Source organism: Halictus rubicundus, chromosome 5 (assembly GCF_050948215.1).
Source record: "Halictus rubicundus isolate RS-2024b chromosome 5, iyHalRubi1_principal, whole genome shotgun sequence".
NCBI classification, from domain to species: Eukaryota; Metazoa; Arthropoda; class Insecta; order Hymenoptera; family Halictidae; genus Halictus; species Halictus rubicundus.
The window spans coordinates 10,613,401-10,640,757 of record NC_135153.1 but is presented as its reverse complement, the minus strand read 5'-3'; the positions used below and the strand labels follow the sequence as shown (position 1 = coordinate 10,640,757).

The window sequence follows — 27,357 nt, the reverse complement described above, 5'->3', positions numbered from 1 at the left end:
TTGCTTCTAAACAACTTTATTTCCAATATATTTAATTTTCTGGAACTCAATAATATATTCCATAAAATAACATATCATTCCTGTTTCCTTTTGCAACTGTGCAAAGTCTAATAGCAAAAAAACTGACATTTTCATTCAACACTTTCAGAAGAATGGAATAATACGAAATTAGAATAAAGCAATATAACAAATAAAAATTCTAGTATTTTTTATAGTAATAGTACAATTAACTACTTTCACATTTTGTAATTATTATTATCATCATCATTAAGGTATTTAAATCTGGACACAAAACCCTATGATGGGGTCACTTTACCCAAACCCCTCTATAGGGGAATTGCATACAGGGCTATGTAGTACTTGAAAAGGTGAGCCTTGTACCAGAAAACCATATGCGAATTATTTTTTCTTTCTTTCAATTTAGCATGTTGTAATCAGTTTTTCGAAAGGAGACACTTGAAATACCATCACAGTCGGGTTTTCCCTGACCTCGCCGACAATCACTTTATCTACAATATTTATACATCGACACGTTGAGGTCACCCATAATCATTTCATGACAATGTTTTCAAATAATTTTCGTATAAGGATAGAACGAATACTGTTGACATGATCTGTCGACATGAGTGTTGATATTGTCGACGAAACGTGGTGTCGATAAAAACATTGTCGGCGATCTCAAGGTGTCGACAAGTAGATCGAAATGCTTGATGAAATGATTATCGATTAGGTCAGGGTAACCCTCACAGTCATAGCAGCTGTCCACTCCATTACTATGTTGCATGCCTAAAATAATAAGAGTCGGATGAACAGCTGTTACTACTATGAATGTATCTCAGTTATCTGCTTAGAAAACAGTTTTTAATGTGCAAAATAGAAAAAAAATCAGGCATGAGTAGTTCCATAGATACTTTGTAAATGATGATTTAGTAGTCAGCTTATTGTAGAGCTCTCGAAGTCAAAGCTACGAAGGAAGGGGACCCGAGCGTAATACACTTGGTGCTCATCAATCCTTCGCAGGAAGTCACAAGGTGCAATGGCCTTCGTTCTTTTACATCACACCTTGAGCATTCTGTAAGGCGTGCTGCGAACAGTTTCCCAAGGTGTTTCAAAGCAAGGTGAATCAGATTCTCATCCAAGCATCTCAAAGACTCATTATGTAGAGTTTTTGTGTGAACCACACCAAGACTTGGACTTCAAAGCTCGACAGGGCTTTTTATCAGACCCTCAGGTAGTAGACCTAGAGGGGATATGGGGTCCAGCAGAAGCTTGTGATTTACTATTTTGTGACACAACACCAAGCTTCTAGCTAAAACATAAAACCTCTAGCAATTAGAGGAAATATATAACAGAAATAATTCACATGCAATGGAATAAGATATCAAAAAGTAAAACAGCTGCTTACTCGTCCATATAGAATGATTTTATAGAACACTCTATTATCCAATAACAAGATTGAGTTTCCTTCCTTAATTATTTAACGTCTCTGAGGTAGTTACACGAAAATGAATAGTATCACCTTTTTTATTTGATTTTTATCTTATGTAATTTAAGTTTAAATCCAAGTAATTCTGAAAGCACTCCTGAAAGAGCGGATAACAACACCACTTTCGTGATTGTGTACAGATAGGGATTAGCAGATAAGCCAGATATTTTAAATGGGCTTTCAAGTTCCTGTAAAATATATTAATTACTTGATGTAGCGAAAATATTTCTAAATGCGCTCATTCATAAAAAAAATCTGCCTTACCTTTATCAAATCAGCTGCTAATTTGAGTACATTATTCGCTACCATGAGTTCCTCCTTTTTATGTGGTTTTTGTTCTATTTGTAAATATAAATTAATCTAGAAATAAATCAAAATTACAGTGATTTAGCAGAATTTAGAACGCACATTGTATATTTTGAACGATAAATCTATATTGTTGTAAGTACCTGTTCCGTTATTAAGACGGATAGATTTCTATATTTTTTATTAATTTTCGTGCCCAGTGTCATGAAACGTAATATAAATATTCCGAGAGAAAAGCTCCAAGATAAAGCTTCAACGTTATATCGGGAATGCAAACTTTCTAGATCCTGCAAAATTATAATAATTATAAAGACAATTGTCTCATACCACTGCTCTTTAATTCTGATTTACTCCTTACTTTAATTAATTCCAAGCTCACAAATGACAACAATAATAATGTAACTACAAATACTGCTGATACTATTACGTCTACAGAACGTTGCGGACCTCTTCTCTGTAACAAATTTTACATATTTCGTTACTTTTAATATAATAATTCCTTAAAACTCATAAAACCACTAAAAACTATAATGTTTTTTACACAACTTACTTTCAAATAAGATCTAACGCTCAGCCACAATTTAATATTTCGCACTTTATTTAATCGGAAATGTGGTAAATCCGATTTTCTTGCACGTCTTGATGATGTTAAATGTGAAAACAGTTTAGCATACAAGAGTCTTTGCTTATATGTACGTTCAGCAACTGCTAATAAGAAAAATAGTAAAGAAGATAACACAAGCCTCTCGAATGCTGATATAAGTATTACTATACGCTCCCTGAAACCAAATCGACAATTTATTAAATGATGCTGTTCTAATTTTGTTTTGTGAAACGTCTAAAATCGGAATTTTATTATTCAATAAACCTGTACTTACCAAAAAGTTGTCCCAAATGTTAAACCTATTATTTTACATAAAATATCGCTGTACGTTTCCAAATTAACGGAAATCAAATCATTTGGTATGAAGGAACTGGCTAGATTACTACTATTGTCCATTCCTGCGTGGTCGCTTAGGCGATTTATAGACGGTATTAGTGACAACGCCACGCTGACCATCAGCCCCCCATAAAAATAATTCATACTCTCTGGCATTGATTCTACTTTGGCAATAATTGCTGAACTGATGTCTAGTACAGATAGCTCAGCTTTTTTTATATCACGTCGTGCCCAGATAGTACACGAAACTGAAAAGTTTTAAATAAGTTCAAGCACTACTATAAAGACATTAGAGTACTTTAGCACGTTCATATGGTTATTAACGCGTTCCATATCACCTTCTTACCGTTGCCGATTTTCGTTATTAAAGGCTCTATAATCATACAATATTTAGAATACCGATAGACTAATGCAAGTGGCACAAAAGGAACGTGTTAATTTTAACCCTTTAACACGGTGGTTGATCTAAATCGCCGTTTCTCACAATTTTTGCCATTTTTAATTATTTATAGCTCATAGCAATAAAAAAATGTGAAAAGTCGTGACTTTTGCTTTTTCTTTGCAACTTCGACCAATAGTAATTTTTAATTAATCTATTTTATACATGACCTAGTAAATTAATTCTTTTAACATCTCAAAAAAAAACTCAAGTTTGGTCCAATTCTAAAATAGTTATTAGTTTTTGAGTGGCAAACTTTGGTATACGTGAATATATTTTTTTATTTATGATTCAGGAACATGTCCATCTTGTCAATATTCTAATAAACACTCAATGTATGAGATACAGATTGATAAAAAAATATGTAAGGTTTTATTAATAAAACAGAACTTGATTCTTGTTTTCAACCCATACACAAGCAATACCAGTTAAAAGTGAATACTTTTTGCTATGGGGGTATAAAGATTCTCCTTTAGTTGAGAAGCAAACGGAGTTTATTATTCCGCGTTAAAGGATTATGTATGAATCGATAAGTATAATTTGTAATTTATTATTCCAATATACATTACCACGGTCGCACGAAGCGCAACTAGAACTAAGCATTACAGAAGGTGGTAATTCAAATTCCCAAGAGAAAGGATGCTCCACAAATTCTGAATAATTTTTGTTACTTTCACTATGTATATCAGACTCCTCAAGCTCGGAACTGTAAAAATGTTCATTCATAAGATTTACCTCGCTAAAAGCAATAAAAATCTATCTATTTGTAATGTTGAAGTCCACATAATTTTATTATACAAAAAAGAATTGGACTTCTGATGTGAAACGTAAATGTAATTTTGAAGTAGATGAAATTAATTTATCATAATGTCTATATAATTTCGCACCTATAGCTACATTCATCACTATTTGTAGTTACTCCCATCCATTCGGTAGCAGATGTTGTGGCTTCTGTCAAATGATTTGTGGCAGCTTCTTCGCATTCTCCTTCCTCTTCGCTTTCACATTGTTGTCGACCTTCTCTTGGCCCAATTATTATGGGGGCATGTACCTTATCCTTTAACATATATTTGACATATATTTTTACAATTAAGTAGGAGTTTTATGTAACCTAATTATGCCACACGATGAAACACAACATTACAAGAAAATTAAAAAATGACAAAGCATACTAGTATGAAACAATAAAATTTTAACACTACTGAAACTGCTTACCATTTTATTAGAAGTTTCTCCTTCGCTTTTTGAAGAATTATCTTCTGTCTTCAATAACTCAAGTGCTGCATGGAAAGTGGAACACAATCATTTAGCTAATTTGCCACTTTACCTTTCTAAGAAAAACTTATGTTAGCAGTTCAAAATCCTACATTTTTCAATAAATATAATACATATGCACACTATTAATATTTAACAATATGTTACTCTTTATAGAGTATTTGATTTCAATATACTATATTTTGTAAACCAAACCTGAAAATTTGGGTTGTAATAAGATTTGTTGACTAGCAGAATCGTCATTATTTTTATGTAATACATCTCTTCGTTTTTTAGGTTTGTCTAACATTGCTTGCGCAGCCCCTTTATCATTGTCACTTGATAAATTTCCATTTAAACTTTCAAATCCATCATCATCTTGATGTACGTTTCTTACATATGGAACATCATCTGTAAAAAGACTACATGTAAATACAAATTTCTACTGGTGCTATACAGGGTATTCTCAGCTAACTAGGATCATCTAAATATCTGTCTACTACGCTAAGAAGATTTTATACTACAATGAATAAAGCAAATATTTAAATGAAAGGTGTGCGAGAAACCGACTCGTTTCGACCCATTTTCGGGTTCTCGCACACCTCTAATTTATATGATCCTATTTAGCTGTGAGTTATTCGTTGTACGAAAAATTTTTCAAACAAATGTTGTATGGTTCCAGGGGGACTTTTTGTTACTTTGCTTTTTTATCGAGATATGGGGGCCGCCTTCAGTTTTTTGAAATTCAATGCACAATATTTTTTGAAATGCAATGCACAATATTTTTTGAAATGCAATGCACAATATTTTTTCTCGAATTCTAATAAAGCACTAAATTCTGTGTAAAAAGTATTACACCAAATAGAGCTTAAAATGAATAATTCCTAAAATATTTGTAAAACAAATATTATTTCAAGCATTGTTCGAAGTGTTAATGAAGTGTAATTGGATTATGAGTGAACGAAGAATAAAAAATTTGTTCGTACAGCAAATAACTTACGAGTTATTTATAGTCATCATGTTATGAGACTCACCCTGTATAATGTATTAATAATGATATTACAATTTACTAACTTGATTGAATACGACAAGTTGGAGCTTCATTCATAAGAAGAGGATTGCTCACAGCCATATTAATTAGCTCATTATTACAGGATGCTTGAACATTCATAAATTCCTTTAAAGATAAGATACTATTAAAGTTACTTTTGGAAAATTAATACTTGCAACACTCTCAAGTAATGAACTGTAATTACCTGAGACTGACTAACAGTCATGGAATTTTCAATTTCAACTTTCTTTGCAAATCGCACGGAAGTCAATACTTCTCCACTCGCTGTACTAGCTTTTTCAGAAGCATTATCTTGAAATGATTTGGAATCATCATGTAAACCTATGGAAACATGTTATACATTAATAACTGGTATTATTAGGAGCTCAAAAGAAGTCTCATGAGATAGCACAGGGGCAAGGGGATACTCTCACTCGGCACACATGTCCCCGCTATCCATGTTTCCATAGTCCCAATATTTAGGCTTTGACGGCACATTTCCCGCATTCGTTCCAAGAGACTTCTTTTCAGCTCCCAATAATAGAAAGATTATGCATCTTGTAACAGCAACACTTACGTAAACTATGTCTTGTTCTTGATTTTCCCAATCTACATCTACTATGTCTTGAACGCCTAACTATTCTCTGTTTACTATGTCCTTTAGTCACTGTCGGACCTGAATGTGTTGACACAATATGGGAATGAACAATGCACAGCGTAAGCATCATAATAACAGGTATTAATACTTCTGATGTGGTCACAATCTAATATAAAAATATGACTTTTTAAAATATTGTTTTTAAGTGTTTCTATGTACATAACTGCAACACGAATACAATGATTTCATACATCACTTTCATCATCTTTTGCCAACTGATAAAAATATATACACATGTTGATCAACTGTAAACTATACAGTAGTAAAAATAATATAAAAATTTTTGAACTAGTTTGTTGTGTCCACCATTTTCTATATAAAGGAAGAAATAATAGCCTTTGAAATGCCAAGCAAGCTACTGTAGACAATCCATGTTTTGGCTTCGCTTTTGGAAAAGAAGAACCTATAAAGAATTATTATTAATTATTTATAATTAATAGTTAATCTCACAAAATGCTTATTTAAACAAAATGTGCTATTTCAATATAATTTGCAAGATCCTCATTTAAAACTTTACCTCGCACAAGATCTACATCGATCAGTTCTGTTTTAAGTTTTGCAGTTCTCATTGGAACATGTGTAAACCCACCAAGTATATGTTGTTCTACAGTTTTTTCCCATTGTTGCTTATCATAAGTACCAATTTTCTTCTGATACCTAAAACAGAAATATTGTATGTTATATTGAAAAAGTTTTTTATGGAAATAATTCTTTGTAATACAACATTGAATCGAATTTCTTACCAATGTACCAACTCATTTAATTTCATTTTTGCTGAGTGCTATCGTAGTCCTACAGTGTCGCTATTAATTTTTAATTTTGCCCAATAATTGGACGTGTCTGAATGAAAGGAAGATAATTTTGCGTATACTTTTGTTAGTAGGTGTAAAGAAAATGTTGCTTCCATAATATATAAGGAACAATAACCGGTAAAAGCTTTTTATTTCACGATATTTAAACAGTCGAAAAACACGAAGTGTGACTGACGTTCGTGATACATTTATTAATTTTTAAGTCATTGTCGAAAACACATGACCGTTCAACCAATTCACAATAACAACTGTGACAATGAGGTATCACGATGGCCTTTAATTGCCTTTGATATACAAGTAAGTATTTACTAACAAGATCTGATGCGATGAATATGTTATGCGCTCAACGTAACTGGCAATATCAATTCTATTCCTCGTCGACAGTGCCGTATCATTAAGACTTGGGTTCTGTTCAAAAGAGACTTTAATGTCATTCACTGGAACAACCAATCCAATGATAATAAATTTGTAATAACGGTTTTCATTGGCTATCACGCACATTATATATTTTCTTTTATTCTTTTTTTCAAAGTACAACATCTCTAAACGTGTGTATTAAATATTGTCTTTGTAATTCCTTAATTGTGCTTTTTGAATTTCAAAAAGAACCTTCTGATTTAATTACAACTTTATCATATGTAGTGAATCTAGTTTGACCAAATTACATACTTAACTATATAGGAGAAAACGTAGATTCTTTTCTATTATCTTTCGTAGTTTGAATATATGTATATGTAGTATGTATACAGGGTGTCCCAAAAATGTTGTACTTCCTTAAAAGGGGTAATTCCTGAAGGAATCTTCAGGAATCATTTGAACGAGGAATTGAGAAAATTATTTTAAATGATCTCAGGAATGACCTCTTTCAAGGAAGTGCGACATTTTTGGAGCACCCCGTTTAAGTATGATAAAACATATATAAAGTAAAATTTAAAAATTACAATATATTGTAAACTCCTCGTTTTTTTCCTACAATAGTATATGGATGTTTTTATATTATTCGTATAAATAAATACAGTGAATGCAGTTACTCTAATGTGACGAAAAACATACATTTGCATATTTTAACTTGCACGTGAAAGCAGCATGTTTCACATGTAACTTTAAATATATATACGTCATGTATTTACACATAATAACCAATTTGACGAATGAGAAGTAACCTATATAGTGTACCGAAATGGTTGCCGGTTTTCAAAACACTTTTGTTATTATTATTAAGTAATGCCACGGTTCAAACGATACCATTTTAGCTTACATATGCATTTACAATACGAATAATATAAGATACAACAATAGTTAGGAAAACATTTTCGAAATGTCCGTTCTTGGTATAGGGCTACTTTTCGGACTTTTGTCTTCGGTGAATGGAGTACGTGAGTACGAGAAAAAAGATTTAATCGCTCTAAGGGAAGAAGTGCGGTCGATGTTTGATCATGCTTACTCGAGCTATTTAGCATACGCTTATCCGTACGACGAGCTACGTTCGTTGAGTTGCGATGGATTTGATACATGGGGTAGCTTCTCGTTGACGCTCATCGATGCTTTGGACACTCTTGCCGTAATGGGCAACTTCTCTGAATTTCGACGCGTGGCAGAAATAATAAGTGGTAGAGCAAACTTCGAAGCCAATATAAATGTATCTGTGTTTGAAACTAACATACGAGTAGTCGGTGGATTGCTCAGTGCTCACCTTCTGTCACGCAAAGCAGGCGTCAATCTAGAACCTGGCTGGCCTTGCAATGGTCCCTTGTTGCGTCTTGCGGAGGACATGGCAAAAAGGTTAATTGCTGCTTTTGATACTCCAACAGGAATGCCTTATGGTACAGTTAACTTAAAATATGGAGTGCCTGAAGGTGAAACAAGTATTACATGTACTGCTAGTATAGGTACATTTTTATTAGAATTTGGAACCTTGTCTAGATTAACTGGGGATCCATTGTACGAAGAGGTAGCTATGAATGCTATAAAAGCATTGCACTACTATAAATCAAACATTGGGCTAGTTGGTAATCATATAGATGTATTAACCGGTCATTGGACAGCTCAAGATTCAGGGATTGGTGCAGGTGTTGATTCTTATTTTGAATATCTAGCAAAAGGCACCTTACTATTTCAAGATCCATTGCTGGCATCTATATTTCAAGAGCATAAAGCAGCGATTGAAAAATACATTCGTCAGGAAGACTGGCATTTATGGGTTTCCATGACGAAAGGTCAAGTCACCTTACCAGTGTTTCAGTCTTTGGATGCTTATTGGCCCGGTGTACTGAGTCTTTTCGGAGAAATCGGAGATGCTATGAAATCATTGCATAATTACCACCGTGTTTGGAAGCAATTTGGATTTACTCCAGAATTTTATAACATTCCTCAAGCCGAAGCAGGCACTAACAGAGAAGGATATCCGTTAAGACCAGAATTAATAGAATCGGTTATGTATTTGTATAGAGCAACAGGTGATCCCTATTTGATACAAGTTGGAGTAGACATATTAAGAAGTTTACAACACAGTGCTAAAACAACATGTGGCTATGCGACTATAAATGATGTTAGGGACCATCGGAAGGCAGATAGGATGGAATCCTTTTTTTTGGCAGAGACTACAAAATATCTTTATCTCCTCTTTGATCCCGATAATTTTATTCATAATTCAGGCCAAAGAGGAGAAGTTATTCAAACACAATGGGGCCAATGTATTATAGACGCAGGAGGATACATTTTCAATACAGAAGCACACCCTATAGACCCTGGAGCACTGTATTGTTGTCATCGAAGTCAGAATTTGTTTTCTGACCAAAAGCCAACATTATGGAAATTCATTCCAGTGAGTGACCAGAAAGAAGAGAAAAGTCCAGAGCAGAGTACGCTCTACCAAAAAGATGCCAAAGAAAAGGATGAAGATAAACAACCAATTGAAATCATAAAATTGTCTGAAATAAGGCAAAGTTTTATTAATGATGTAAAGAGCAGTGAAAATAAAAATTCGGTCAATCCTATGCCTCCCATAAATTATAAGACTGACGAAATTATAACAGCTGAAAAAGAAGACCGATTAACTGCAAACAATCGAAATCCCGAATCACTGAAAGTACAAGTTATTGCACCTCCTTCTGTAATTTATAAAGTTGATGATAGCGAAACTATTGATACTTTTGAAACACCATCCACACCTGATGGACATTATTCTACGCCTATTGTAGGAAACGATACAGAATCATTTATTACGCAAACCAATACAAAAATAACGAAGTTTGAACCACAAATATTACTTGAAAATATTAGAAAAAGAAATTTATATCCCACGAATGTAACCGCAAGATTGAATTACCACATGCTATCTTGTCAATCTCAATCATTCTTGCAACGTATATCAATTGTTGGGGAATTTTTCTAAAATAATATTATATGTTGAAAATATATAGTGTTTATTTCAACAACCCTTTATCATTTTCCAAGTCCATACTAATTATTTTAAAAGTTATAAGAAAATTATGACGAGTAATAATAATTTCATTTTATATTTTACATACGAAATGATATAACACAATAATGTTATTATTAATGATATAACACATTAATGTTCGCTGATGCGAATTGTGGTTCAGTCGAAGTGCTAATACATGAATATAATAACGAAATATATTTAGTTTTCTTGTATTAAAGAATCACAATCGGAGCTATATACGTTTCCCACCGCTTTTGGCCGTTCTTTCGTAGGCAACGATTATATCTATGTCTATACGTAAATATATGCATCATTTTATAATCTATGTATGTAATCCATTTTTTTACTCCTACAAATACTCGTCTATGACTGCATAAACTTGCAGATATGTTTAATAAATAGATTTCAAATAAACATTCCTCAAAAATGGGTTTTTTTTCGTCGTTCACACGAGAATTCCCCCGTTCACACGAGGGTTGCAGTAAGTAAGTTCACTTTGAATGAAATTAAAATGGAAATTGTCCACAGCTTCCATCGTCTTTTTCAAGAGCAAAAAAGTACTTTCTCCACACGAAAAACGCATGAAAGGAGCATGACGTTACTTCGTCATGCTCTGAAAACAGCTTCTCAGTACATAAAGGTTCCGTTTGATTTGAAAATGGCACTACAGTCATACTGATCGCAATGGAATCATTGGTAAGTTGTTGCTAATTATAATTCATTCTTACTGTAAGCGTACATTTTGTTGTTTTTTTATAGAAGTTTGTCTGTATACCGTATTTTCTTGCTTTGGCAATTTTTGTAAATGCGGAGCAAAACATTGCAACGAAATTTATGCAGATGGATATTGCGGGAAAAGGTACTATTGAAGACGTTATTGTATTTGTATTAATTCTCTCGAATCCCTTTTACTGAATCCACGTTCCCTTTGATTTTCCCTGGGTTTTGTTATCTTATCTATACATATTCGCCAGTACTGTAATGTTGTATTTCACTTTTAATTTGAAAGTTTACAATGGTATTCAACACTTTTTTTGCAGACGAAGTTCCTCGTGTAAGAATAAAAGTATTTCAAAGTTCACCTAAAATGCAGAACGGGAAGCAATTTTCTACTTGGGGATTTTGGATAAAACAGCCGACCGAGACAGATTTGTCGCAATAATATATTATTCTTGATAATCATTAATTTTACATCAAACTAAAGTTTCGAACATTCAACAATGATTGCAAGTAAATATAAACTGGACTATATCAAGAATCAAATAACAACTTGTAATAAATATTTGTTTTAAATTAATAGTGGTACGGTCTTTACAGCTTGCTACAACTGCTACAACTTTACAACTGCTACTACAATACCTTTTTGTTTCTTAAATGTCCAATTCTAATCGAGATATTACATAATTTATATAAATTAATATAATTGGTTAGTTACATCCGTTTTGCTAGCTTTTGATCGCTAAAACAATGATTTCGTGATGACAACATGAATAAACAACATGAATTGTCGTTGCTTCATTTTACTATTTGAATTTTGCGCCGTTTAAAATCGTATCGCGCCAGCCATCTATGTGTACTAAGACGAACTACAGATTAATGAAGTCGTTCGTGTACCAACTATGTACAATAAAATGTAGCTAACTATGCATAAACACTTGTATTATTACATTATCTATTAATAAACCGCAGTAATTATGATAATTACTTAAAATAAATTAATTATTTTGATAGAAATTTTTATTTTTGTGCTACACAATGAAGTTTTACTTATGACGAATACCAAATGCTTCAGTTGTTAAATCTTTATCTCCCGTTTATATTAGTAGGGGTAGGGGATGCCCTGCATTGTATGATTCCATGATTCCATTATGTACAGTGACTCCCAAAAATATTCGGACACTAGCTAAAACTAACTTTACGACTTGACAATTCCTTTGTTGATAAAGCAACATACACGCAGCAACGTACATTAACTTCGAAGTGGTGGTAAGGTCGTTTTAATTTGCATCGTTTCTTAATAACGTAATTCTCAAATGAAAACACAAACTTACTTAATGGATTACATATCTTTGGTAAAATTTTTATGTCAGATCTGAGTGACGTTTACGTATAGCACAGTTTCGTAGATGCTCGAGTTAATTCGAGCGCGCTAAACAGGCCAAACTGTGCACACTCGAGATAATTCGAGCGGCGTTGTATTTTATGCTGCTACAATTTTTCACACTCGAATATAATCGAGAATTGAAAATAACAATGTGAAAGAAAAGAAAAAAATCGTTTTATTGATATTTATCATTTACATGGGATTGTAAGCTATAATACTTATTTATTCAAGAATAAAATATAGCCTTTTTCCATGGAACAAAAGCGCAGTATATCAAAATTCTCCACCAAAAGAAAAGTTGAATCAGGGGCGGTAACAAATAGAAACCTTTGAGGATGTGGATTTGGTTGGATATTGTTTATCTACTTCCAATCAACGGCTATATCTTCTTCTGAACTATCTTCAGAATCACTACTAAAATACTTATCACTTTCTTCTGAGCCGCTTTCCCACAGCGTATTCATATTCAGATTTTGATTCGCTCATTTTTCAATATATGGTTTACTAAAATATAATGTAAAATAAAACATAATAATAATAATAACAACAACAACAATAATAATAATATTCTGAAAATTAGAAATCATACCAATTGTATAAATATCCAATATACCCAATTTTACTTTCTGTAATCACAAAATGACTGATTGTCTATAAAGATATACTCATCTTTGCGCGCCGTAGGTGCTTTCTTTTGTTTTATATACAGTTTGATACACAAGACTACATTCTTGCATTTCTGCACTCGTGACGACTGACTGCGATCCGTCGTAGTATTTTCGTAAACTTTGACTGACTATGTACAATCCGTCATAGTAAATAGTTTCGTGAATTTAGATAAAGGCTATTGTTTCTTATATTTTACGATTTAATCGTGAAATATCAAACACTTGTTTCTCTTCTTTTATAGTTTAGTTCAATATTTATCTAAGTGTTGTAAACTTGCAAAGATAAGTGTATATTTATAGACAGTGAGTTATTTTGTGATTACAGAAAATAAAATTGGGTATATTGGATATTTATACAATTGGTATGTATTCTCATTTTCAAATTATTATTATTATTATTGTTATTATTATATTTTATTTTATGTTATATTTTAGTAAAATATATATTGAAGAATGAGCGATTCAGAATCAGAATATGAATACGCAAATTTGTCTGAAAGCGGCTCAGAAGAAAGTGATAATTATAGTAGTGATTCTGAAGATAGTTCAGAAGAAGATATAGCCGTTGATTGGAAGGATATAAGCAATGTCCAACCAAATCCATCTCCTCAAAGGTTTCCATTTGTTGCCGCTCCTGGTTCAACTTTTCTTTTGGAGGACAATTTTGATATACTAGCATATTTCAAATTATTTTTTGATGATTCGGTGTTGGATATATTAGTTTTAGAAACAAATAGATATTCGGAACAACAACCGAGCAGATCTGACAGTCAATGGAAACACGTTGACAAAAATGAAATGATGATATTTCTAGCTATAAATATACTTCAGGGCCTTATAAAAAAACCAGAAGAAAGAATGTATTGGTCGACTAACGAAATATGGTGTACTCCTGTTTTTCCAAAATTGATGAACCTACGAAGATATCAAAGTATAAAAAGAAATTTACATTTTTGTAATAATGAAACATTTGACCGAAATACTCATCCCAACCCAAAACTTTATAAAATTTGGCCTATTTATGAAATAATAAATAATAAATGTTCTAGTTTATATATACCAGAACGAGATATAACGATTGATGAAAGTCTAATGCTTTATAAAGGTCAATTACGTTGGGTCCAGTATATACCATATGCTCGACGTGGAAAAGTGATGATAATGAAGTGGAAAGATAAAAGAGATATTTGTTTGCTATCTATAGTACATAACACCAAAAAGGCAACTACAAACAAAACGGATAAAGACGGTAATGTTATATCTAAACCGAAAGTGGTGATAGATTATAACGAAACGATGGGAGGTGTTGATCGTCTAGATCAGCATTTACATGACTATCCCATTACCAGAAAAAGGGGGAAAAAATATTATAAAAAAATATTCTTCCATTTGTTAGACATTAGCATTTGGAACGCATATGTTTTGTATAAAAAAAATGGAGGAGAAAAAAAAAATTTAGAATTCAGAAGCAAATTAGTAGAAAGACTTATACAAAACTATCATAGTGACACAAATATAAAAAAATTGGGTAGACCAAAATCTTCTGGAATTCTACGACTAACGGAACGTCATTTTCCTAGTTTTGTTCCACCAACACCAAAAAAAGAAGCTCCCACAAGATATTGCGCTGTGTGTTGTGCTAAAAGGGATAGCAAAGGAAAAAGGAAAAGAAAAGAGAGTCGTTACATGTGTAATACTTGCAATGTTGGACTATGTGCTGCACCTTGCTTCGAAATATATCACACAAAAGAAAATTTTGAATAATTTTTTTAAATGAATACTAGTATTATTATTATTTATGTTGTAAAAGTATAAATAAATATTTTTACTGATAAAAATATGTTTTTTCCGAAATAGCAATTTGAAAAGAAAGATAAAAAAGTCGATGTACGTGTAACATTGCAATATTCGGCTCTTTTCTGCAATGTGGATCAAAATCCAAAATTAAAATAAAAATTTGGATTATTTTTGTATTTTTTTAATTTTTTTGCCAAGACAATGTTCTAAATTGTGTTTTTTTACATTAAAAAAAATTGATTTTTTTGGCCGATTTAAAAAAAAAAACTGTGCGTTAAGGGGTTAAACTCATGAGTTCAGTCGGTTCTGAGTCGTAGACTAATGATATGAAATAATTAGCGGAAAAAGAGAGACGGATTATGTTTGACAATTCGGATACATCGGAAATCCGAATTATTAGGATCCGGATAAAAGGAGTTCTACTATAGATATAAAAAAAATTGTGAATTTCTCTTTTACTTTTCAACTGTTCAAAAATATACAACCCTTCAAAGACAAGAATTTTCTTTCAATTTTGTACACTGCATGATAGATTGTACTTTGTAATAAAAGTACATAGACCACTAAGACGGACTATTTTATTGCGCGAAAATTACGAAGACCTAATATAAGATTGCTATCTTTGTTATCTTTTGTTGTGAACTGTACGTCATAAGCGATCAATATTTTAGGAGAGCTCCCTCTATATCCTGCCCCTGCAACTTGTTCCAACTCACAGTATAGAACCCGAGTGCTGGACGTACGAGCGATATACGTAAATAATAAATATTTGAATAAATATTTTTATATTTACATTTGTTTTAAATTAATAGTGGTACGGTCTTTACAGCTTGCTACAACTGCTACTACAATTCCTTTTTGTTTCTTAAATGTCCAATCCGAATTGAGATATTACATAATTTATATAAATTAATATAGCTGATTAGTTACATCCGTTTTGCTAGCTTTTGATCACTAAAACAATGATTTCGTGATGACAACATGAATAAACGTAATTATAAATGTGCCTTTTCACGAGTGTTCGATGAGATCAATATTTTATCAGTTCACAATCATTTGTCGTTGCTTCATTTTACTATTTGAATTTTGCGCCGTTTAAAATCGTATCGCGCCAGCCATCTATGTGTACTAAGACGAACTACAGATTAAGATTGGTTTACAATATATTCATTTAGTTCGCAGTTCGCATGATCACGCAACACATGAAGTTGATGATGCAGCCCTTCGTGTACCAACTATGTACAATAAAATGTAGCTAACTATGCATGAACACTTGTATTATTACATTATCTATTAATAAACCGCAGTAATTATGTTAAACGAGTTCCACTATATTTCTATCAAAGAAATTAATTATTTTGATAGAAATTTTTATTTTTGCGCTACACAATGAAGTTTTTCTTATGACGAATACCAAATCTCCCGTTAATATTAGTAGGGGTAGGGGATGCCCTGCATTGTATGATTCCACGATTCCATTATGTACAGTGACTCCCAAAAATATTCTGACACTAGCTAAAACTAACTTTACTACTTGACAATTCCTTTGTTGATAAAGCAACATACACGCAGCAACGTACATTAACTTCGATGTGGTGGTAAGGTCGTTTCAATTTGCATCATTTCTTAATAACGTAATTCTCAAATGAAAATACAAACTTACTTAATGGATTACGTATCTTTGATAAAATTTTTATGTCAGATCTGAGTGACGTTTACATATAGCACAGTTTCGTAGATGCTTTAAACTCATGAGTTCAGTCGGTTCTGAGTCGTAGACTAATGATATGAAATAATTAGCGGAAAAAAAGAGACGGATTATGTTTGACAATTCGGATACATCGGAAATCCGAATTATTAGGATCCGGATAAAAGGAGTTCTACTATAGATATAAAAAAAATTGTGAATTTCTCTTTTACTTTTCAACTGTTCAAAAATATACAACCCTTCAAAGACAAGAATTTTCTTTCAATTTTGTACACTGCATGATAGATTGTACTTTGTAATAAAAGTACATAGACCACTAAGACGGACTATTTTATTGCGCGAAAATTACGAAGACCTAATATAAGATTGCTATCTTTGTTATCTTTTGTTGTGAACTGTACGTCATGAGCAAGAGTTATTTATAAGCGTACCATGTTTTAGGGGAACTCCCTCTATATTCTGCCCCTTCCACTTGTTCTTACTCACAGTATATAACCCGAGTGCTGGACGTATGATCGTTATACGTACTCTAACGAACTGCAAGAACGTTTTGTACACTGTTCACAACTTTAAATCGAAAACCTAAAGGTAAGTAAGGTCGACTTTGCTTTGTACGATTTATTGTGATTCCCAAATAATTTTAATATACATGCACATACGTAAATTTGATAAGCTATTCATTGGTTTACTGTATATGATTTCTTCCTGATATAATTTTCGTGATCCATAATCATGTTCCGTGTCATCAAATGAAATAGGAAATTGCAATACTTAATGTCTCAGGAGTTGTGACCATTTCCAGTATGTACAGTGTGTCTCGAGTTTAAATGTAAAAATTTCGGGAGCGAGTAGGAGATTGGTAATCTTAGAAAAAAGTGCTGTAAAGATTGGTTCGTTTTTGCTTCGTTCCGGCGATAAACAAAGTTTTGACAATGAAATCCGGGACACCCTGTATATTTTTATAACGTTCTCAGTACTCTTGAATCTATAACAATTTTCCCATTAATTGCTTCAAACTGATTTACTTGTTTGCCTATATGATATGCATTAAAGATTAAAATTTTTGAAATTCGAAATTATACATGTAACATTTGTTTATATTCTGTTGATAGATGAATGACAACAGAACAAACCAATGTAACCCAAACCACGGAAAAAGTGGTCCTGGACATCAAGCAGGTTACCATGGGGCCGGTACTAAAGCAGATTTGGACAACCGTAGCAACCAAATGAATCCAAATAATCCAAGATACAACACAGGAAAATAAGCAGTTTCTTTAATGTATTTGTGATACTACACCGACAAATTGTATGATTATTATGTCGTAATACATTTTATGTGAAAAAAGGAAATATCTATATATTTTGTATTATACTCCACCACATATCCCAAAATTCCCTCGTCATAGAAACAAATTCAGAGATGAGAGGCAACAGGATCCTTTAGACAATAAAGCAGTTTTTTACTTACGGTCATTGTTAAATGTCCGGAACTTAGCTGGATATAAAACTAATGATTATCAAGAATAATATTTTATTACGACAAATCTGTCTAGGTCGGCTGTTTTATCCAAAACCTCCAAGTAGAAAATTGCTTCCCGTTCTGCATTTTTGGGAAACATTGAAATACTTTCATTCTTACGCGAGGCACCTCGTCTGTTCAATATCATTGTAAATTTTGAAATGACAAGTAAAATACAATATTACAGTACAGTGAAACCTTGATCTAACAATAAGCGCAACTGGACTACGCGATCTTAGTCACTTCGTCGAGCTGCCTCGGTCGCCGAGTAATCACCGACTCGGGTACATCGGTGTGAACCACTACAAATCCCGTTACAATACTTCTTTATTTTTCATTATCTTTTTTTGGGACATTCACCAACTTATTTGTTGAATTTTTCTGATTTCTGTATTTGTTGGTTTAATTAATGGTATGTATGTAGTGCGTCTTCGGCAACGAGTTACGTCACAAGTCACCGACAATTATTTCATCGACGATCGTTTCACCGACATGACTTCATCGACACCTAGCTTCGCCGGCAATATTAACTCACCAACATTTTCATATCACCGACAGTCATTTCCCGACAAATGGTTTCCTTGATACCGAGTTTTGCCGACGATGTTTTAATAAACCGAAATTATTAATACGTAACAACAATTAATGGTATATCAGTAGCATTGCTGTTTTTTTATGCAAGGGAATAAATATAGATGTCATGATACATTGTCGTGTACCGATAACTACACATGTAAACACATTATCACTAGCTGAATGAAAATAGAAATCTACTTCAATAATTATAAATTGTTGTTGAAACTATTGACGGTAACTCTCGGCCACGCGGTCGTGTTTATACGCGCTGTCTTTTACACGTTTTGTGTGGTCCACGTGGTCGCAAGAAAATAGTAGTGCTATACAATCAATGTCGCAGCACAGACCAGAGGATAGACAATAGTATATTAGATTGTATGTAAAGGAGCTAGACTGCTGGTATATATATATATATATATGTATTCAGCGATCTAGTTTTGTAAATGTGGAGTGCCGGTTGTGATCCGCATTTCTTGAGGTCAAGGCTTAATCTGTTCTTCCGCTGCTTTTGAACAGCGGTATTCATACGGAATATTTTGTAGATTCCGCCATTCCTAGATTTGTTTTTGGAACATTTGGAGTTTTTTCTTCGTGCAGGAGGCCTACTCTATTAAGATTTTTTTCCTGTTTTCGTGCGCGACGACTACCTGCACTCGGTACAGTTTTTATGTCGTTTGCTGCCGCGGTGGTGGGATACTCCGCTGAATACGTTTCTTACGAATAAGAACGTGACAGTATTATTCTTGATAATCATTAGCTTTATACCCAACAAAGTTCCGACATTTAACAATAATGGTAAGACTGCTTCATTGTATAAAGGATCCTGTTGCCTCTCATCTATGAACTTGTTTCTATGACGAGGGAATTTTGGGATATGTGGTGGAGTATAATACAAAATATATAGATATTTCCTTTTTTCACATAAAATGTATTACGACATAATAATCATACAATTTGTCGGTGTAGTAACACAAATACATTAAAGAAACTGTTTATTTTCCTGTGTTGTGTCTTGGATTATTTGGATTCATTTGGTTGCTACGGTTGTCCAAATCTGCTTTATTACCGGCCCCATGGTAACCTGCTTGATGTCCAGGACCACTTTTTCCGTGGTTTGGGTTACATTGGTTTCTTCTGTTGTCATTCATCTATCAACAGAGTATAAATAAATGTTACATGTATAATTTCGAATTTCAAAAATTTTAATCTTTAATGCATATCATATAGGCAAACAAGTAAATGAGTTTGAAGCAATTAATGGGAAAATTGTTATAGATTCAAGAGTACTGAGAACGTTATAAAAATATACGAAGAAAAACGAAGCAAAACCGAGCCAATCTTTACGGCACTTTTTTCTAAGAATACCAATCCCCTACTCGCTCTGGAAATTATTATATTTAAACTCGACACACACTGTACATACTAGAAATGGTCCCAACTTCTGAGACATTAAGTATTGCAATTTCTTATTTCATTTGATGACACGGAACATGATTATGGATCACGAAAATTATATCAGGAAGAAATCATATACAGTAAACCAATGAATTGCTTATCAAATTTACGTATATGCATGTATATTAAAATTATTTGGGAATCACAATAAATCGTAAAAAGCAAATTCGGCCTTACTTACCTTCAGATTTTTGATTTAAAGTTTTGATCAGTGTACAAAACGTTCTTGCAGTTCGTTAGGGTATAATGCACAAACTTCCATCACCCGCCTTTTATAGTATCCTTTGCATAAGAACATTTGGAAGGGGTAAGTTCTATAGGGACTTCCATTAGTATCCAACACCTATGGTTTTGCTTAAGTAAATGAAAAAAATATAATACTATATATATAGCTACCGGATGGTAGATATTTAGGGAAACTCCCCCAAAATGTTTATCGAGACGGGAAGTCGGGGGGTCAAGTAAATAGCACGCGTATAAAATTTTGATAATGTATTTTCGTCTTTCATAATTTATATATTTATATACATATATATATGTATATATGGAAGCCCATTTTACATCGTTTTATAACGCTTATACGTTTTATATTTAACTACAACAGTAATGAGGTTCTCCACAAAATGCCGCGGGAAAGCATAGCGATTCCGTGAAAGCAAGATTCGAACTAAGCGATCGGTTTTGGAAAAGAAAAATCGTTGAATCTCTCTGCTGAATGTGATACAGATGTGCTCGTGAACAATGAGAAAATGGCGCGAATATACAATTTTATGGGAGAACGCCTTTGCAAAACGAAAGTCGTCGACAGCACGAACAGAAATGTATTTGATCATTTATGGATCGTTGAAAACATTCAAAGACTACGCAAGAAACGTACTCTACATGAATCTTCGAACCTACGTCGTTCACAGTCCTTTCTTACTGTTCCGCTATTTACCGGGAATTATGCTCGTTTTATTGTCTCGAAATTATAAGTGTTTGCATGAACACACTCGTGTTAATCGTAGCGTCGGTGCATCGAGGAACGATCTATTAGATTTTTCAATACACAATTGATCACTGTACATTTTCTCAATAACGCAATAGTTCATTTCATTCCGAAAACGTTTCATTTGTTGGACTCTAATGTTCCATTCCTCCGCAGAATACTAAAAATTTCCAACACTCGTGCGGATATAACATGTCTCTTTTATTCTAGCTGGCACTTTGTGATGTATTGAACTATTGAACTATTGATTTATTGCAAACGAAGATGAAATTGAAACGACGAGAAATCGAAATTGATAACGATGAGAAGAAACAAATCTTGTCGCACCAACGAGGTCAAACTTATCAAATAAACTATCATTTCGTCAACATCTGTTTCTTTCAGGAAGAAAAATTTATATTTTCACAGTAGCAACCGTAGCATGGAGCACGTTAAAAACATGAAGCCGTTCTTCTCGATACACCTAAACATTTCAAGCTCTTTCATAATACTAGGATTAATTTCTCCTATTCTTTCTTGGGTGATCGATCAACAAATTGTTTTCGAATCGCGGTTTTTCATTGGGTCACAGAAAAATGTCTCCATATTGTATCCAATTGATCGATAAAAATACAACAAAAACATTTCAATAAGAAATGCTGCTGGAGATAGAAGAGAAAAGAATTGTTCCTAGAAACTATATTTTTTTTGTGTGTGTAAGACAACAGTTTTCTCGCGTCATCATTTTTTTACATTTCCATTAATATTTTGTACCAGTGGCAAGCTACACATGAAGAGACTTATACTGTTCTTTTTTCGGTTCCGAAAAAATTATTTTCTCGTATGAACTTCTATTAAAAAAAATGGGCACCCTATAAACCGTATCAGCATTCCACTCGATACTATGCGTTCTCATATTTTCCCGATAGATGCTTGTGCCTTCCGTGTATAATTAAATATGAGACATAACAGAGCGATAGCGTAGCCGTTCGACGAATCGGCGACCGACGGAAAAAAATTAAATAAATTCCTTCGACTCCGGTTTCCCTGACGAGTACCGTAGTATTTTCAAATTTTAGACCGTCACTGATTTCCTTTTCTCCGGTTAACATTATGTACCATTAATTGCTAATATTATCTGTTATCTATTTCCTTGGTCGACAATTACAATAAAAACTCGTGTTCCCACGATCGAAAGAAAAAACTGACGTTTGTGACACTGATCTCTCGATAATGACAAGGCAATGTGACCGCTTCGTTGACCGCCTATCCATCCAAAGAGGTCAAGAAGATCCCGTGAAAAATGATCAAACCAGTTGAATGACGATTAGCGATGACTTCTCTTTTCTTCTTCGCTTATACGTTAGATTTGATCATTGGCTTAACAATTAACGCTTAACTCCTATAACTCTCAATATAACGTTTAATATCATTGACAAAGATTTCCTTCGATCAATAGATCGTAGTACAGTAATTATTATTATCGTTTTGGAAGACATCATTTGGAAGACTCGTTTCATAAATATTATCGTATCTCCTTTAAGTAACACATTTCTGCGGCTACGAGATGTTCTTTGCTCCGTTCCTCTCGGTTTTCGTTTAAAAATAATAGTACCTTTACGTATTCGTCACCTGTATAACATTTTTACATTGGTCTATTCAATTTCTCGGATGCTAACGCAAAAGCCAATCAATAGAAATAATGTTCATTCTCTTGATTTCTATTCTCGCCTGTTCTTCTTTCTCGGTTATTCTGACTTCATCTACTTTTTCTATATCATCTACTTTAACGCTTTATCACAAATTGAAATAATGTTCGACTTGCTGATAAAACTCGTTAGCATAATAAAATCTGGAAAAAGAGCATCCCGCAACCTTCACCGCAACTACTGCATTGGCTACATTCATATTGCTTACGCTAATGTGTGATCTATACGGCCTATGTAGGCCTCGGAAGACGTTCGATTATATTAACTAATTGTACTCGTCCGTACATAACGTGTTACATTTGCGCTGCTCAGAGTCGAATATATGTGTACCTGTCGCCACCTCCATTTTGTTTCTAGATCGCAGGGAGCGTCGCGCGAGAGTCGTGCACAAAAATCCTGAAAACGATCAGCACCGAATCACCCTGTACACGTTGCCCATACGAAAAATATCATTTCTACAAAAATGAAAATCTGACTGAATTTGTTATCTCGATCGACTTTTCTCTAATTCTCGTTTTTCGCGCGACATTGCATAAACGCTAGTTTGGATGAATAAATTATCTGATAAGATTCTCCTGAAAAAACATTTGTTCCCTTTCTCAAATTCGTTCTTCTCGTGATAAATTGTTTTCGAATTGCCCATTTTACTCTTCAAAATTGTGAAAAAATTTTATATTTGCAAAAAAAGAAAAACAAAGAGGATTCCCGTCCCCTCTAGTTTCAAAATTTTTGGAAAGACTCGCGCGCAGGGGACACTCCTCGACGCAAACTCGTGAACAGCGCTTACAAATTTCCATTTCCCTGCAACAACGAGGAGACGTTAAGACTCCCCAACTCGTAATTGTATTGTAACATATCGGCAGCTGTAATCGCCCGCAGATGATGAAGTTTGCTTGCCAAAGTACGTAACATGTTCATTCAGTTGAGTCGTAAACAGCTGGCGCCCTTTTTCAATTTCTCACCCCGGAACACAAATAACACTTAATATTCTATCTACTATATGTATATTTTTCGCTATTATTCAATTTAGTAATTATCATTAAGTCTATATCAGTTTTTCGCTATTGCCACGTCCGGTGGTTCGTCCGCCAACGAATAAAACGAATTATTATGAATTATTATGGAAACCCGATGATGTCACGCGAGGATAAGTAAAAATAGGATTAAGAGATACCTCGCAATAGAATTATAAAAATTCTACGCAGTAAGCTAGCGCGGAAAACGACTCCAACTTATCTTCCGGCAAGACACGCAGATGAAGATCAGTTTACACCCTGAGAACAAACAGGACGGGTGTCCAATTATGCTAAATTATAAGAAAAGACGCCGACTTCATGGTAAAAAGATCCTGTCTGTATGCCGACATAACAAACTGCTGTATCTCAGGGTGTAAACTGATGTTCATCGGGTTTCGTTGGCGGACGAACCACCGAACGTGACACTATCATCGTTCGCTCGATTCCCACCAGCGAAATTTATTTCTGACTCAACTCGATGACATGTTTCATTTATCATTTGTTATTGAAACTCCTAGGTAGAAATTATTGGAGGGAGGGGGGCCAGTGGCGTTCGGCTACGAGATTATGGCTCCCCTCCCTTTAGCCTACGGCTGGTTACCAAGGGTGGATTCTGTGGGTATACCTGAAAGCCCCCGGACCGACCCTTCGGGGAAATCGAGGGCCCGGGGGAGTCCCACATATTCTGGGAATCTGTAACCTGGATTACCACCTTGTAAAAAAAAAGTTAGAAATCATTTGATAATAATTACTCGTGCGCAAAATTACTGTTATTCTATTGTCAGAATAATGACGAAAATCGTTCAAAAATATCTGATCATTTGTTTGGCGAACAACGGTTCTCTCTTAACAGGCCTTATAATGACTCCGGATTTTATCAAATAACAAAAATGAGTAATTAAAACATGACACAATAGAAGGATAAAATGGACTTAATCGATGCATTATCGCCAGCTATATGGACATATCAGATAAACAAACAAGTTCTTATGTAGATCCAGTATCTTGCAATTGGTGCAGACGATGCTTATCTTGCATAAACATCCGCCGTCTATATGTAAAAGATGCTCAATCATTTTCTGTTAAATAATAATTTCCGAGGAAATTGTTATATTAATCCAAAAATTTGTTCAATCATGACTACTGTAGCTTTAAAATGAGCTTCCCCGTTCTGCGTTTTAAAAAATTCTTAGAATTTTGAAAGATCGCCTACGATAATAATCACAGATTATCGAGCACGGTTGACAAGCATCTCCGATCGTCTGCAGGCCACTTATGATCCAGAAGTGGTTGCTGGGATGGGGAGAACGCCTCCCCGCGTCGCCGTTGACGCACAAACAGAAATCACAAGATATCCGCAGGTTTTGCGATTATAAAATCCCGAAACTCGCGTAACAGTAGTCAACTTGTACATACGTAATAATTCATCGTGTTCGTTTCTTTGTATGTTCACTCGCCGAACCTGCCGCACGTGGAAGACATCGATATTACTTACATCTAGGCAAAGATATTGTCACGTAAATTGCGCGCTAGGCTAGGTGGTTTTTTGCCCTAAGGAAGCCCCTGATGTCGACGGTCATTGTCAGAACTTTCGAAAAAACGAAGACGCAAGACAATTCCGAAGCCGAAGATTCTCGCGGATAGATTGTTGTTCTACGATCGGTCTCTCACTCTCTTTCTCACTTTCTCTTTCATTCTTTCTTTCTTTCTTTCTCTCTCTTTCGCTCATTCTCACTCTTTCTCCACTTAAATAGATTCATTTGCTAGATATGTGTGAGTTCTGGTTGGAATATAAATATACAATCTCAAAACACCTGAACATTTGTACAGCTCTCGATCAAACGAATCCTCGAGTGACTACTCAAACAAATCGGGAGGCCATGTTTCGTTTTGTACACGACGTTTCTAAATTTGCTGAGACCGCCGTGTCTCGTCGGTCCTGTCCATGAAAATATATTCTAATCTTCCCTCATCCAATCGCAACTTTCTCGTCCATTGATCGTTGGTTTCTGTTCGCGATCGAGAATTAATTAACACATTATCTACCGGCGATTGTTCCATAATATTTGGAAGTCTATGGTCCATGGCCGAGGACTTTAATCATAAACCAGCCACTAAGACCGCTATTAGACTAGGCCAATGGTGGCGTAACCAAGTTGCTCCACCTGTGGCTCAGCACGTCTCGGGACATTAATGCAAAAGATGCAAAGATCATATTAGACTACGGTAACTCGTGACTCCACCAAAAATTGTTGCCGAGCTGGTGGACGGCCTCGGCAACCGGCCGGGCAATATTGGTGGCGTCGCCATCAGTCGGGGCGTTATTTTATATGTAGCGTGTCAGACTAACCAGCTGCGCCACCAGCATTGCGAGAACATCAACAATTGACGTCACGGTACCACAGAAACTTGTCAAACGACGACTTTGACATTCGAAAATACCGAAAAAATTTCACTTCATCAGCACAAAGTTTCTTGAAACTAGAATTGGATGTATATGCGTTTTCCGATTCCTTCTTCTTCTCTTTTTTTTTTTTTTATAAAAGAGCAAGGAGAAGCAAACTATCGTTTGATGCCATTTTCTGTGGCCGATTTATTAAAGCCCTTCAATTCGGTGGTGCCACCAGTTTGCGCCCTGTGTTGCGCCGCCAGTGGCTTAGTCTAATAGCGGCGTAACGTAATCTAATCTAATCGTAATCTGATTGTTTGGGATTACTGTGTAAAAAAAAAAGAAAGATTTTTAAGCTTCCATTTGGCACAGCAGAATTATGGAAAATCGTATTAACCCTCGCACGACGGAAAACGTAGGCGAAATCCACACGCAAGTTGTGGGTCGCCGGAGACCTAGTCATCGTCATGCAAGGGTTACTAGCCTTCCGGCAGGTAAAGTGTTAAACGTCGTGTCAACTGAAATATACTGGTATGTAGCTCGTCCGCGGCAATTAATTTCTAATTTCAACGAGTTCCTTATTGCTTGTCGATCACTTCTGCAGCGATTTAACGAATTCTTCGGTCCCCGATCATTTTGTACAACTCCCATGAATTTTTCGAAGAAAGCGATCGATGAAACACGACGGCGAGTTTCCTGCGAGAAGTTTAGAAACGCATAGTATCCCCTCAAGCGACAACGCTCGCAATTTTGTACGCGCAATGGCTAAAAAGTGAACATCTCAAAGTGATAGAAACAACACAGGAAGCCGTCGGGCTGCGATCAAGGAATGACCTGTTCAACATGACTCTTCTTTGTACCGTGCAATTTTGGAAGACTGTATCTCGATATGTGGACTGCGGAACTTTATGGAAAATTGTCTGCGCGAAACAGAAGACATTCGGGAATTTTTTTCTTCTCCGGGCCAAGTCTCCGTAGATTCGCGATAAGATAGAGTGACCACGTTACCGACAAAATTAGGCGAAAAATTATTTCACGCGTCTCAACTTTTCGTG

The 27,357-nt window shown here is 34.5% G+C and overlaps 2 protein-coding genes and 2 long non-coding RNA genes across 7 annotated transcripts; 2 read left to right on the top strand and 2 right to left on the bottom strand.

The window, feature by feature from the left end:
* Window positions 1-399: 399 nt before the first annotated feature.
* Window positions 400-7,550, bottom strand: Phtf (putative homeodomain transcription factor). 3 transcript variants are annotated; one of them, XM_076788261.1, is made up of 18 exons: window positions 7,260-7,357; window positions 6,878-6,974; window positions 6,652-6,791; window positions 6,326-6,537; window positions 6,054-6,240; window positions 5,682-5,818; window positions 5,500-5,602; window positions 4,642-4,836; window positions 4,387-4,451; window positions 4,059-4,228; window positions 3,741-3,877; window positions 2,671-2,980; window positions 2,343-2,571; window positions 2,151-2,246; window positions 1,936-2,079; window positions 1,751-1,846; window positions 1,406-1,674; window positions 400-1,325 (listed from the first exon to the last, which is right to left on the bottom strand). In XM_076788261.1, the coding sequence occupies exons 2-17, from the start codon at window positions 6,901-6,903 to the stop codon at window positions 1,525-1,527; spliced, it is 2,397 nt and encodes a 798-aa protein (XP_076644376.1). In that variant the 5' UTR covers window positions 6,904-6,974; window positions 7,260-7,357; the 3' UTR covers window positions 400-1,325; window positions 1,406-1,524. The 3 variants fall into 3 exon arrangements, with proteins under 3 accessions (XP_076644376.1, XP_076644374.1, XP_076644375.1); XM_076788259.1 differs by having other exon boundaries at window positions 6,878-7,550; XM_076788260.1 differs by having other exon boundaries at window positions 400-1,309; window positions 6,878-7,383.
* Window positions 7,551-7,993: 443 nt separating this feature from the next.
* On the top strand, window positions 7,994-10,863 carry Edem1 (ER degradation-enhancing alpha-mannosidase-like protein 2). The gene has a single exon (XM_076788262.1). The coding sequence runs from the start codon at window positions 8,265-8,267 to the stop codon at window positions 10,338-10,340; it is 2,076 nt and encodes a 691-aa protein (XP_076644377.1). The 5' UTR covers window positions 7,994-8,264; the 3' UTR covers window positions 10,341-10,863.
* Window positions 10,864-10,872: 9 nt separating this feature from the next.
* LOC143354290 (uncharacterized) lies at window positions 10,873-11,859 on the top strand. Of its 2 annotated transcripts, XR_013082309.1 has the most exons (4): window positions 10,873-11,087; window positions 11,151-11,250; window positions 11,432-11,621; window positions 11,709-11,859. It is a non-coding gene; the product is annotated as an uncharacterized LOC143354290 (long non-coding RNA). The 2 variants fall into 2 exon arrangements; XR_013082308.1 differs by lacking the exon at window positions 11,709-11,859 and having other exon boundaries at window positions 11,432-11,682.
* A 7,814-nt stretch (window positions 11,860-19,673) lies between these two features.
* On the bottom strand, window positions 19,674-20,487 carry LOC143354645 (uncharacterized). The gene is made up of 2 exons (XR_013082356.1): window positions 20,403-20,487; window positions 19,674-19,914 (listed from the first exon to the last, which is right to left on the bottom strand). It is a non-coding gene; the product is annotated as an uncharacterized LOC143354645 (long non-coding RNA).
* Window positions 20,488-27,357: the final 6,870 nt, after the last annotated feature.

Bases quoted from the DNA above. Each gene is read 5' to 3' on its own strand.
- Phtf (XM_076788259.1), bottom strand. From the start codon at position 6,903: ATGAAATTAAATGAGTTGGTACATTG. The intron at 6,538-6,651 runs GTAAAGTTTTAA...AATTCTTTATAG, and splicing joins CGATGTAGATCTTGTGCGAG to GTTCTTCTTTTCCAAAAGCG. The intron at 5,603-5,681 runs GTAATTACAGTT...TTATCTTTAAAG, and splicing joins TGACTGTTAGTCAGTCTCAG to GAATTTATGAATGTTCAAGC.
- Edem1 (XM_076788262.1), top strand. From the start codon at position 8,265: ATGTCCGTTCTTGGTATAGGGCTACTTTTCGGACTTTTGTCTTCGGTG.